The 12,500-nt window shown below is 45.5% G+C and overlaps 1 protein-coding gene across 2 annotated transcripts in view; it reads left to right on the top strand.

Moving 5' to 3' along the window:
- prkcz (protein kinase C, zeta) overlaps positions 1-12,500 on the top strand; it is a 167,867-nt gene that overhangs the window by 96,589 nt on the left and 58,778 nt on the right. For both annotated transcript variants that reach the window (XM_076276455.1, XM_076276456.1), the window contains 3 exons: positions 4,791-4,922; positions 7,650-7,740; positions 10,266-10,315. In XM_076276455.1, the coding sequence (XP_076132570.1) occupies positions 4,791-4,922; positions 7,650-7,740; positions 10,266-10,315 (273 nt within the window). The remainder of the gene's footprint in view (positions 1-4,790; positions 4,923-7,649; positions 7,741-10,265; positions 10,316-12,500) is intronic.

Here is a 12,500-nt window from a genome sequence, read left to right on the forward strand (position 1 = left end):
GCAGTCACTGAGGTCACAACTGACATGGCTCTTTGAACACACTGCTCTTTTTCCCTATTTAAGGCCAAAACACACACACACACACACACACACACACACACACACACACACACACACACACACACACACGCGCACGTAAGCACACATACACACATGCACACAAATTCACACACACACACACACACACACACGCCTTCAGAAGTGGCTGCGGCATCTGTTAAAAGCCTGTTTGGAGAGCTGCACTTTCAGAAGCGCTGATAGTTCAGAAATGTGCCTTCTTTCTAATTATAACTCCTCAAGGTCTCAATGATTTCACTCTTACACGCACACACACACACACACACATACACACAAACATACACACACACACACACACACACACACACACACACACACACACACACACACACACACACACACACGCTAGAGTCATTTTGATTACATCACTGAAAACTGGAAGATTTAGGAAATTTGGCCGGATAACTCAGTGTTTTACCGTAATCTGATAATCCAGAGCTCCTCCTCTGTAACGAAATCTTGTGGTTGGACAGGTCTTAAAACAAATTTATACCCAAGGTGACCTTTAGAGTCAAGTTTCTGTTAAACATACACACACACACACACACACACACACACACAGACACACGCACACCTCATTGCATTATATGTTACATTTCTAATGGTCCAGACTGTTTTAGTCAGAGCAGAGCCAGATCTACACTCCAGCCATCCCTCCAGGACGTGTGTGTGTGTGTGTGTGTGTGTGTGTGTGTATGTTCCTGGTATCTGGTTCCTGATGCGTTTACTCTATTAGCTGTTTCCCAGAGATGTCTGGTTTGATGGCCCTACAGAGTGTATGCATCTTAGTGCTTCCTGGCAGTAGGCTGCTGTTATAGAGTGGTGTAATCTGGACCCAGAGATCGCACTCCCTCTGCAGAGGTTTAGTCCATCCAGCTGGACAGCAGAGTACGTTCCTGGGTGGAGTCAAACAATGAAACAGATTTTTGTTTTATCTCTGGACCTGGATCATTCAGATCCAGGCCGGTGCTACTTGCTAGCCTAATACTGCTCTTTTACTTAAGTCACCTTCTAGCTAACACTGCAGTGCTAACTGCTAACTAATGCTGCTTTTCCTCAGGGCCATCTGGGACTGCTGTTCTGTTTATATGTACTGCTAACACTGCAGTGCTAACTGCTAACTAATGCTGCTTTTCCTCAGGGCCATCTGGGACTGCTGTTCTGTTTATTGGTACTGCTGTTCTTGTTCACATGCTAACTGCTACTGCTGCTAGCTAGCTAACAGTGCTGTTCATCAGCGTCAGCTGCTAGCTAACAGTGCTGTTCATCAAGGTCGCTTGCTATCTAATAATGTTGTTCTTTATAGCTGGATTAGCCTTTAGGTCTGGTCTCTGTGCTGGTGTTTGAACAGAGGAAGGTGATTGTGGTTACACAACTCACCCCAGTGGAGCGGTGTGGAGACAAAGCCCTTTAATTAGCTGTTAGCCTGATGGCTGACTGGTGCAGGGATGCTTAATACACTTTAAATGGGCACCGGGCTGCATGGTTGCAGAGCTGCTACACTAGCCTAGCAGCACTCTCCATACATCAAGAAGAAGAAGAGGAGGTGTGTGTGTGTGTGTGTGTGAGAGAGAGAGAGAGAGAGAGAGAGAGAGAGAGAGAGAGAGAGACTGGAGATAATGAGATTCACAGAGGGGATACAGAGAAAGAAAGGCATAGCCTACTGTGTGAAAAGGAGGGAGAGAAGGATAGGCAGGAGAGTAATATAACAAGATGTAGAGAAATAAATGGTAACCTAGAGAAAAGGAGGAGTAGAGTTAAAAGGAGGAATGGGAGATGGAAAGAGAGAAATATTGAGTAGAGGAGAGTGGGGAAGAGAAGCAGAGAGATGGCAGATGGAGAAAACAAGTGAGTGATGAGTGGAGAAAAAACAGATGATGGGGGCAGAGATTGGGGAAAACAGAGAGGAAAGAGAGAGAGAGAAAGGGAGGGAGAGAGTGAGGGAGCAAGCAGACCCATGCAGTAGGTGAGATGGAGAGAGAGACAAGTTGATTTAGCGCATATCAGTCAAGTTGATTTATATAGCGCATATCATACACAAAGGTCATTCAATGTGCTTTATAAACAAAAGCAAACAGTAATAGCAAATGAAAGCATGGAAGGGCAATAGTCAATAGTTTAAAAAGTAAAGAATAAAAAGGAAAACACAGAGAAATAGACAGAGGGGAGGGGAGATAGAGGGTTGAGATGGACACAGTGGAGTGTGTGTGTGTGTGTGTGTGAGTGTGAGAGAGAGAGATGTGGATGAGCTAATCTAATTGTCACTAATGACCATGGTAATGAGAGCTGACATCCATCACTCTGCAGGTCTGACCCACTGGCAGAGAGAGAGAAGCTATCTGATGGGGAGGGAGAGAGAGAGAGAAGCTATCTGATGGGGAGGGAGAGAGAGAGAGAGAGAAGCTATCTGATGGGGAGAGAGAGAGAGAAGCTATCTGATGGGGAGGGAGAGAGAGAGAAGCTATCTGATGGGGCGGGAGAGAGAGAGAGAGAGAAGCTATCTGATGGGGAGGGAGAGAGAGAGAGAAGCTATCTGATGGGGAGAGAGAGAGAAGCTATCTGATGGGCAGAGAGAGAGAAGCTATCTGATGGGGAGAGAGAGAGAGAGAAGCTATCTGATGGGGAGAGAGAGAGAAGCTATCTGATGGGGAGGGAGAGAGAGAGAGAAGCTATCTGATGGGGAGGGAGAGAGAGAGAGAAGCTATCTGATGGGGAGAGAGAGAGAGAAGCTATCTGATGGGGAGGGAGAGAGAGAGAGAAGCTATCTGATGGGGAGGGAGGGAGAGAGAGAAGCTATCTGATGGGGAGGGAGAGAGTGAGAGAAGCTATCTGATGGGGAGGCAGAGAGAGAGAGAAGCTATCTGATGGGGAGGGAGAGAGAGAGAGAAGCTATCTGATGGGGAGAGAGAGAGAGAAGCTATCTGATGGGGAGGGAGAGAGAGAGAGAAGCTATCTGATGGGGAGGGAGGGAGAGAGAGAAGCTATCTGATGGGGAGGGAGAGAGTGATGGAGAGAGATGGGTGGGTGGAGTGGAGCGAGAGAATAGACGAGAGAGACAATGGATGAGAGATAGATGGAAAGAGAGAGTGAGAGAGAGAGAGAAAAGAGAAAGAGAGAGTGAAGGACAATAGAGAGATGCAGACCGTCTGGGAGTCTGCAGTGGGTCAGTCTGATTCCAATTAACTCAGAGCAGCACACCGCAGAGCACATCTGGCTCTGATGTGGCCCTGCTTCGGCTGGGATCCGGGAGCAGATCACATGTCATATACAGTGTCTGCTCTCTCCTTATTGACTTTATATCACAAGCTAACGTTCAGCTCTGAGTCATAGAAACAAAGAGCCCTGAGCTGTCTGTCTGTCTCTGTCTCTGTCTGTGGGTTGTGTTTATTAGCAATTCTCTTACATCCACAATGCAGGAGCCTTTTTATCTTTCCCTTCTCTCTTTCCCTTCTTTTGTCTGTTTTCTATCTCCTCTCTCTCTCTCTCCCTCGCTCTTCTCTGTTCATCCTCATCGTGTCTGAAAGTTATTAGTTATCCTCTGAGGCTTAGATTTCTCCCTGTGTGACGTGACAGTGCAGGAACTAAGCTAAACTCACAGACAGGCAGATGAGGAAGGAACGTATCCATGTGTCTAGATTGTTTCTATGTGTGTGTGCGTGTGTGTGTGTGCATGTGCATGTGTATATGGTTGAGCTGATTTTTTCCCTGCTGTAGTAGCAGCTGTCTCATGTCTCAGAGAGAAATGATGCGTAACAAAGAGATACAAATAGAAACCTGTATTTTAATGCATTCTTCACGTGCAGAACACTGTCATGATGCAGAACAGCCTGCTCGTCTTTCAGCTAGTGGCTCTTGACGAAGGACAGTGGCAGTCTAAGGGCTTGGGGTTGACGAAGGACAGTGGCAGTCTTAGGGCTTGGGGTTGACGAAGGACAGTGGCAGTCTAAGGGCTTGGGGTTGACGAAGGACAGTGGCAGTCTAAGGGCTTGGGGTTGACGAAGGACAGTGGCAGTCTAAGGGCTTGGGGTTGACGAAGGACAGTGGCAGTCTAAGGGCTTGGGGTTGACGAAGGACAGTGGCAGTCTAAGGGGTTGGGGTGGACGAAGGACAGTGGCAGTCTAAGGGCTTGGGGTTGACGAAGGACAGTGGCAGTCTAAGGGCTTGGGGTTGACGAAGGACAGTGGCAGTCTAAGGGCTTGGGGTTGACACAAGCAGACCACAGAGACTGAAGAGCTCTGTCCACGTTATCATGGAAATGTGAATGGAAGAGAGGATCATGAATAGAACTCAAACAGTGTGATAACTAACTGATGTAATGTTATTAGCCTGTAATGATCTCTCTCTCTCTCTCTCCATTGCTCTACATTCCTCTCTCTTGACACATTGTTGGATCAGAGAGCCTCATGTCTACATACTCTAACTGTATGATGGTTGATATCATGTTATGTTATGTCATTTGCCTGCAATGATCTACTACAGTAATTTCCTGTGTATTAGCCACATTGTGTATTTATAAGCCGCAGGACAGTGTTTTATGCAAGTTAAAAAAACAAAACCATATTAATAACATATTATAGTTAATAGTTGGGAAATTACGGTCCTGACTCTGTTTCTCTTTTTTCCCTCCTTCTCACTCCATCTCTTTCACAACCTTTCCATCCATCTAATTATTCATCTCTCTCTATCTGTCCATCTCTCCCTGCCTCTCTCAGAAAGCGTACTGTGGCCACTGCAGTGAAAGGATATGGGGCCTGGGGAGGCAGGGCTACAAGTGTATCAACTGCAAACTACTGGTTCATAAGCGCTGTCACAAACTCGTCCCTCTGACCTGTCAAAGGCATATGGTGAGTACTGCAGGCACTGTACAAACGCACGCACGCACGCACACACACACTGTCTGTTTTTTGACAGTGACGTACAGTACATTTATGTATATTACTGACAGTGCAGTGACATATCCCCTGTGTGTGTTTGTGTGTGTGTGTATGTGTGTGCCAGATTACTGTCAAAGTCAAAGTCTGCTTTATTGTCAATTTCTTCACATGACAAGACATACAAAGAGATCGAAATTACGTTTCCCACTATCCCACGGTGGAGACAAGACATATTTTACCAATTAGGTCCATAGACAAACATAACATTCAAGTAAACAATATAAAAAGTAAAAATAAGAAGGCACATACAATGAAGAAATAAGAGCAGCAAAATTTGGGTTGAAATTGTGCAATTGTGCATACAGTAGACAGTGAATATAATAGTGCAAAAGTCAGGCCAATAAATGGCTGAGGTAGTTCTGTTTGAGCTAAGTATGCAAGTGGCATAGTGGTGCAAGTTATGTAAGAGCAGCAGAAGTGTGTTCAGAAGTGTTTTCAGGACAACAGGACAACAACAACAAGTTGCAAAGTGTGCAAGTGTACAAGTGGAGTAGTGCAAGGCAGCCATTGTGGGTCCAAAGTCCAGGATGTTATGTAGCTGAGGGTCGAGGGGGGAGAGAGTTCAGCATCCTAACAGCCTGGTGTATGAAGCTGTTGGTGAGTCTGGTGGTGCGGGAGCGCAGGCTTCTGTACCTCTTCCCAGAGGGCAGTAGATCAAACAAATTGTGAGCGGGGTGACTTGCATCACTCACAATTGTGGTCACCTTGCGGGTGAGGTGGGAGGTGTAAATGTCCTTCAGGGAGGGGAGTGAAGCACCAATAATCCTTCCAGCTGTGTTCACTATGCGCTGCAAGGCTTTCCTGTTGTATTCAGTGCAGCTTCCGCCCCACACAGCGATACAGCTGGAGAGGATGCTCTCAATGGTGCCTCGGTAGAATGTGGTCATGATGGCTGGTGGAGCACTTGCTCGCCTGAGTTTCCGCAGGAAGTACAGGCGGCGCTGAGCTTTCTTCGCCAGTGATGCAGTGTTGGTGGTCCAGGATAGGTCTTCACTGATGTGCACCCCCAGGAATTTGGTGCTGCTCACTCTCCCCACCACAGCACCGTCGATGGTCAGTGGCAGGTGTTGGGTGTGACCTCTCCGGAAGTCAACAACAATCTCCTTGGTCTTGCTGACATTCAGCAGGAGGTTGTTGTCCCTGCACCATGTGGTCAGAAGGTCGAACTCCAACCTGTATTGAGTCTCGTCGCCCTTGGTGATGAGACCCACCAGAGTTGTGTCGTCAGCAAATTTCACTATGTGGTTGTTGCTGTAGGTTGCAGTGCAGTCATGCGTCAGCAGGGTGAAGAGCAGCGGACTGAGCACGCAGCCTTGGGGGGCCCCCGTGCTCAGTGTGATGCTGCTTGAGATATTGTTGCCAACACGTACTACTTGAGGCCTCTGACAGAGGAAGTCCAGTAGCCAGTTGCAGAGGTAGGTACTGATTCCCAGTTTGTCAAGTTTGCAGATGAGTTGTTGTGGTATTATGGTGTTGAATGCAGAACTGAAGTCTATAAACAGCAATCTCACATATGAGTCTCTTTTTTCCAGGTGGGTGAGGGCTGGGTGGAGGGCAGAGCAGATTGCATCCTCTGTGGACCGTTTGGCTCGGTATGCAAACTGGAAGGGGTCCAGGGTGGGGGGGAGAATGGATTTGATGTGTGACATGACAAGCCGCTCAAAGCACTTCATGATGATGGGTGTCAGTGCCACGGGGCGGTTATCATTGAAGCAGGATTGAGCAGTTTTCTTCGGCACAGGTATGATGGTGGCAGCTTTGAAACATGATGGGACGATGGCTTGCTTCAGGGAAGTGTTAAAGATGTCTGTGAAGACATCCTTAAGCTCCTCAGCGCAGTCCTTCAGCGCACAACCTGGGATGTTGTCTGGACCTGCTGCCTTACGGGTGTTGATAGCAGCAAGTGTCCACTTCACGCTGTCTGCAGAGAGGCACAGGGGCTGCTCGTGTGGAGGGGGAGGGGTCTTCTGTGGGCAAGTGCTGTTTTGTGCTTCAAAGCGAGCAAAGAAGTGGTTCAGATTGTTGAGCAGAGGGATGTTGCTCTCACAGCTCTGTGGCGCGGGCTTGTAGTCCGTGATGGCCTGAATGCCCTGCCATAGGCTTCGTGCGTTCCTGCTGTCTTTGAAGTGGGTGGTTATCTTGTGAGTGTATTCCTTTTTTGCTTCCTTGATGCCACGGGACAGGTTGGCTCTCGCTGTTCTCATGCCAGCTTCATCCCCAGCTCTGAAGGCTTTGTCTCTGGCCCTCAGCAGCCTGAGGACATCCCCTGTCAGCCATGGCTTCCAGTTAGCCCGAGTGATGGTGTCTTTTGTGTGGGTCACATCATCAATGCACTTGGTGATGTAAGAGGTTACAGTGTCTGTATACTCCTCTATGTCTGTCTGGTTGTTGTAAGTGGCTGCCTGCTTAAACATTTCCCAGTCTGTTGTGTCAAAGCAGTCTTGAAGAGCATCGGAGGCTCCCTCAGGCCACACTTTTACCTGCTTTCACTCTTTGTCTGTATGCGGGCATTAGCATAACAGTGATATGGTCAGAAAGTACTCACAGTCACATATGTGTGTGTGTGTGTGTGTGTGTGTGTGTGTTCACTGACAGTGACGTACCACGTACCTGTGTGTGTGTGTGTGTGTTTGTCAGGATCCAGTCATGCCCTCCCAGGAACCCGTGGCTGACGAGCGGAGTGAGGAAATAGGGCGCCCCCCAGAGGACACACAGGACACAGACGGAAGTAGGTCTCCCTCCCTCCCTCCCTCCCTCCCTCAAGGTCGTTCACTCCTTCATTCACTCGTTTGTTTCCTTCTGCCTGATCCCTCTCTCTCTGCCACAGAAGAGGTTGCCCTCAGCCAGAGGCTATTTGTGTCTGTCTCTGTGTGTGTGTGTGTGTGCATGGTTTTAAATGTAAGGATGTGTGAGACTTTTTTGTTTTCATGAATGGGAGAAAAGACGTGTTTATGGGTGTGAATGTATGTGTGTGTGTGTGTGTGTGTGTGTGTGTGTGATTGAGAGTGTGTGTGAGAGACGGGGAGAACACTTGTGATAGTCAGATTTAGCTGCTGACCCAGTTGAGGGATGGCTAGATTGTTGCTTACTAATGAAATGATAGATTGTGATGCCACCTAGTGGACAAATTATGAACTTCATGTTATGTCCCAAGACTGCTTTTCAGGCTGCTTTCAGACTGTTTCAGACTGCTCCCCTTTGTATAAGATGTTAGTTAGCTAGTTTCATCTAATGGGGCATGTTTAATTTCTTCTATTAATTATTATGTTATTTATTGCAGTTTTTCTCAGTCGCTTTAAGGTGCCATGTGTAAGAATTGAGGTAAAAATATCCAAAAAATGAGCTACACGCATCAAACGAATGAGAAGAAATAAGGGCGATGATGTCATTAAAAAAATGCCAAGGTATAGTGCTGCAGAGATATCAACTTGAATTAGCATGCTAAATTACTAGCCACAGCCCGACAGGTGTCATAATACCAGTTTCGCCCATGGGAGGCGGTATGCGGGCAACATAACCGCCAGCCAAACTGCAATACACGTGTCTCGGTTGTTACTCTAGGGTAGACCAACTCACTTTCTGGAGGTATACTGCCCCCATCTTTTATGGAATGTGGAGTATGAATTGATTTTTTGGCAGATATTACACATGGCACCTTTAACATTAACATTTGCACAACAGTTAGTGCAGTTCTCAAAACAATTAGAGTAAACTGCACTGCATAGTGGTTTACCTGCAAAAGTGTGTATCTTGCTCAAAATGCTTTATTTATGCCTCAAAAGCAAATATGTATACCAATGAAACTGTCAGTGCAATCAAAATGACAAGTCCTTTGTTTATGTTAAGATAGTCAAACTGTTTTGTCTTGTTGTCAATATGACAGTTTCCTCTGTAAGTATTTTCTAATAAACAATGTGGCAGCACTATTTTCTATTTGAAAACTACAAAGTTACACATTATTGTGTGTGAAGGGGATTTATTGCAAGAGAGTGGATATGGAAGTGTTTTTCTTTTGATAGTATAAATAAATAAAAGGCTTTTATAGCATTGTACAAATGAAAAATGACCAAGTAAAACATCCCTTGGTCAGGGCTGTGCACCACTGTACATCTCTCTATACACCCTGATGTTCCTGTGGTCAGGTCACATATAATTATATATGTTAGACAGACTATGACAACTAGTTATGACAACTATTTAAACACATTTGCATGTAATGACAAACAATGAAATAAGGCCAATTTTGACCAACATGACATTAACCATCGAAAATAAGTGAAAAAAGCAGACATTTGTACATAATCTAATTGCTAGTTGGGGAAAAACTGCTGATAGATAGATAGATAGATAGATACTGTTATTCATCCCGAGGGAAACTGTGTCAGAAGTCCCTCCACTCAGCGGCCATATTGCAATGCTTTTTGGGCACTAATCAGGCATCCTATTCTGCAGAAATGCACTTGTGCAAGGCTTCACGACACCAACCTTGCTCCAGCGGCGAGTTCACAACACATGATTGGCTCAATGTATTCACATCACACCACATGATTGGCTCAATGTATTCACATGTCAACGTTTTGCCGAGGAAGGGGTGGGATATGTGTAGGCAACGGCCATATTGGCGTTACAAACTAGCCATATGCATTTCTATGCAGGATTTTTTGAGTGTTGTGTCTCCTCATTAGAAAGTCTCTGGTATAGAGCCCACACAAACGCAGAAGCAGTAGGCAGCCATTGGTACTGTGCCTAGTGGGCAGCCATTGGTACTGTGCCTAGTGGTCAGCCATTGGTACTGTGCCTGGGGAGCAGTAGGCAGCCATTGGTACTGTGCCTGGGGAGCAGTGGGCAGCCATTGGTACTGTGCCTGGGGAGCAGTTGGGGGTTAGATGCCACACTCAAGGGCACCTCAGCCATGGTGGAAAGGAGAGAGCGCTGTTCAGTCACTCCCCAGTCCACAATTGTTCTACCGGTCCGAGACCGGTCCTTTGGTCACCAGTCTAATTCTCACTCTTCACGGTTGTCCTGTATTTGCATACGGGGACACTGTGAAGACATACAGTATCTCACTGATTTGCAACTTCAAATAGGCCTATATTCATCAATGTAAATAAACACCATAACATTGAAAACACAACAGATTTGACGCGCGTGTGTGTGCGTGCGTGCATGCGTGCGTGCGTGCGTGTGTGTGTGTGTGCTAAGGGAATACAGTGTGTGTTAAGTGTTTTCACACCCTTGTCTTCTCTCCTCCAGTCTTCTTGCCACACAACCGAACAGTGGACCAGACTGAAGACGACTCAGAGGTGAGGGCTAACACAAAGCAGTGCCAGTGACCAGCGCTGGACTCTCTTTAAAAGCACTAATGCAGGCCCCAGCTGTGGCACAACTGGCTGGGGTACATTTCACGCAGCTGCATGAATCACGAAAAGCGTGAATGAAGTGGCCACTTCTAAATGGGACCCACTGGAATGTTGTATTTAATTATGGCTGTGTCTCAAACCCCCTACTTGCACACTTCAAATACTTAGTTAAAGTATATAGTTCAGATATTGGGACAATACTAACCATTGAAAAGTGGGCACAATGCAAGTAAGCGCTCAGTGCTACACTAGCAGTATAGATGCGAGATGCGATTTGAGATACAGCCCATATCTATATGTTTTTCACATCAGAACAACTTCACACTAACCACTGCACTCATGACTTAGGTCTGCAGAAGCACACTCAGCAAGCGTGAAAACAGTTGGATGATTCAACATACAGTGCGCCCGGAAAGTTCTCAGACCCTTTCTAGTTTTCCACATTTTGATATGTTTCAGACTCATCTTAAAATATATATTTTTTTCTCATCAATCTACACACAATACAATCCAATACTCCAATCTACACACAATACTCCAATACTCCAATCTACACACAATTCTTCAATACTGAGCCTCTCTCATCTTCACATAGGAACTCGGGATCTCATCTGGTTTTCACTCTGACATACACAATCAACTGTGAGACCTTGTATAGACAGATGTGTGCCTCTCCTATTAATGTCCGATCAATTCATTTACGCACAGATGGACACCAATCAAGTTCTAGAAGCATCTCAAGAGGCATTGATCGAAATAGGATACATCAGAGCTCAATTGTAAGCGTCATAACATAGGACCTGAATACTTATGTAAATGAATTATTTCAGTCTTATATATTTTGTACATTTACAAAACACTCCAAACACCTGCTTTTTTTGCAGTATTGCGTCTACTGTATATTGACGAGAAAAAAAAAAAATTTGAATCCATCCCAAAGATCAGTCTAAAACAAAATGTGGCAAACATGAAATGGTCTGAAAACTTTCTGGACACACATGCAGACACACAGACAAGACAAATACTTTTTGCTTTATAGATAGTTATCACCCGGAGCGAAGACATACTTTTTTGAAGTAGATTGAAGTAGATCTTTTTTTAAAAGTTACCATCACCATTCCATATCAATGCTTATGAATGGTAATTATAACAACCATAGTAGGACGACGGTTGAGCCTGGAAACAGGCTTCGCAACAATAGAATCAACTGTAAACAAGTTCCAAGTTCCACGCTATTGCTATTATAGGACCAAAGAAAGTTGTGCAACAAACTGAACACGTCGGCTTCTTTTTAAACAGAACCGCTTGTTTCCTTTGCGTGCTCTAAAAGCATGACTATAGCCTATAGTGGCAACCGGGTGATAAGCGACTTGTCTTGGACGGAGGCAACTCGTTCTTAGCCTCTCGCCCTTGTCCATTAATCCCGTATAGCAGGACACCTCGGCGGCCGTTATCCCTTACATGATGGATGTAGTACTTCTTTGGAGTATCAAGCAGAGTTCCTACAGGTGGCATTTGAAAACCTTGTGAATTGAAAAACATAAAAACACCTCAAGGGCTTGAAAGTTTTTAAAGAGAGACGTAGATGGGTTATTGAAGGTGCTTGAATTCACTTATTTTGTGTTAGAAAGGGCAAGAGACCACATAGCGTGCCATCACTGTAACACCATAACTGAGAAATCCTCCTTTTCATTTTTGTTTCTGAGCTTCTGAAAAGCCACCTAGCTTTTGTCTCTTTTGTGTTAGTTCCTAGAAATTCAGGGAATCGTTCCTGGAGAGTCCTTGAAAAGTCTTTGAATTTAAATGTATGAGAAAGCGTGGGTACCCTGACAATGGATGAAGTTTGTCATTGGCAGCATTATATTTTGTGATAGTTAGAAATAAGCAAGAATAGAACTCACACGTAAGTTCTGTTTTTGATCTTTCTGCACCTTTGCCCCCGTAGACAAGGATGTGTTTGACTGTTTGTATATATATAAAAATCAATTGGTGCTGTAGAAGGACCATGGGCCTAAATATGAAATGGAACTGTCCGTGTGTGTGTGTGTGTGTGTGTGTGTGTGTGTGTGTGTGTGTGTGTGTGTGTGTGTGTGTGTGTGTGTGTGTGTGTGTGTGTGTGTTTGTGTGT

This window comes from Alosa pseudoharengus, unplaced genomic scaffold, assembly GCF_046254945.1.
Source record: "Alosa pseudoharengus isolate Yale_2024_CS ecotype anadromous, Long Island Sound unplaced genomic scaffold, YU_APseudo_1.1 YU_APseudo_1.1_scf_9, whole genome shotgun sequence".
NCBI classification, from domain to species: Eukaryota; Metazoa; Chordata; class Actinopteri; order Clupeiformes; family Clupeidae; genus Alosa; species Alosa pseudoharengus.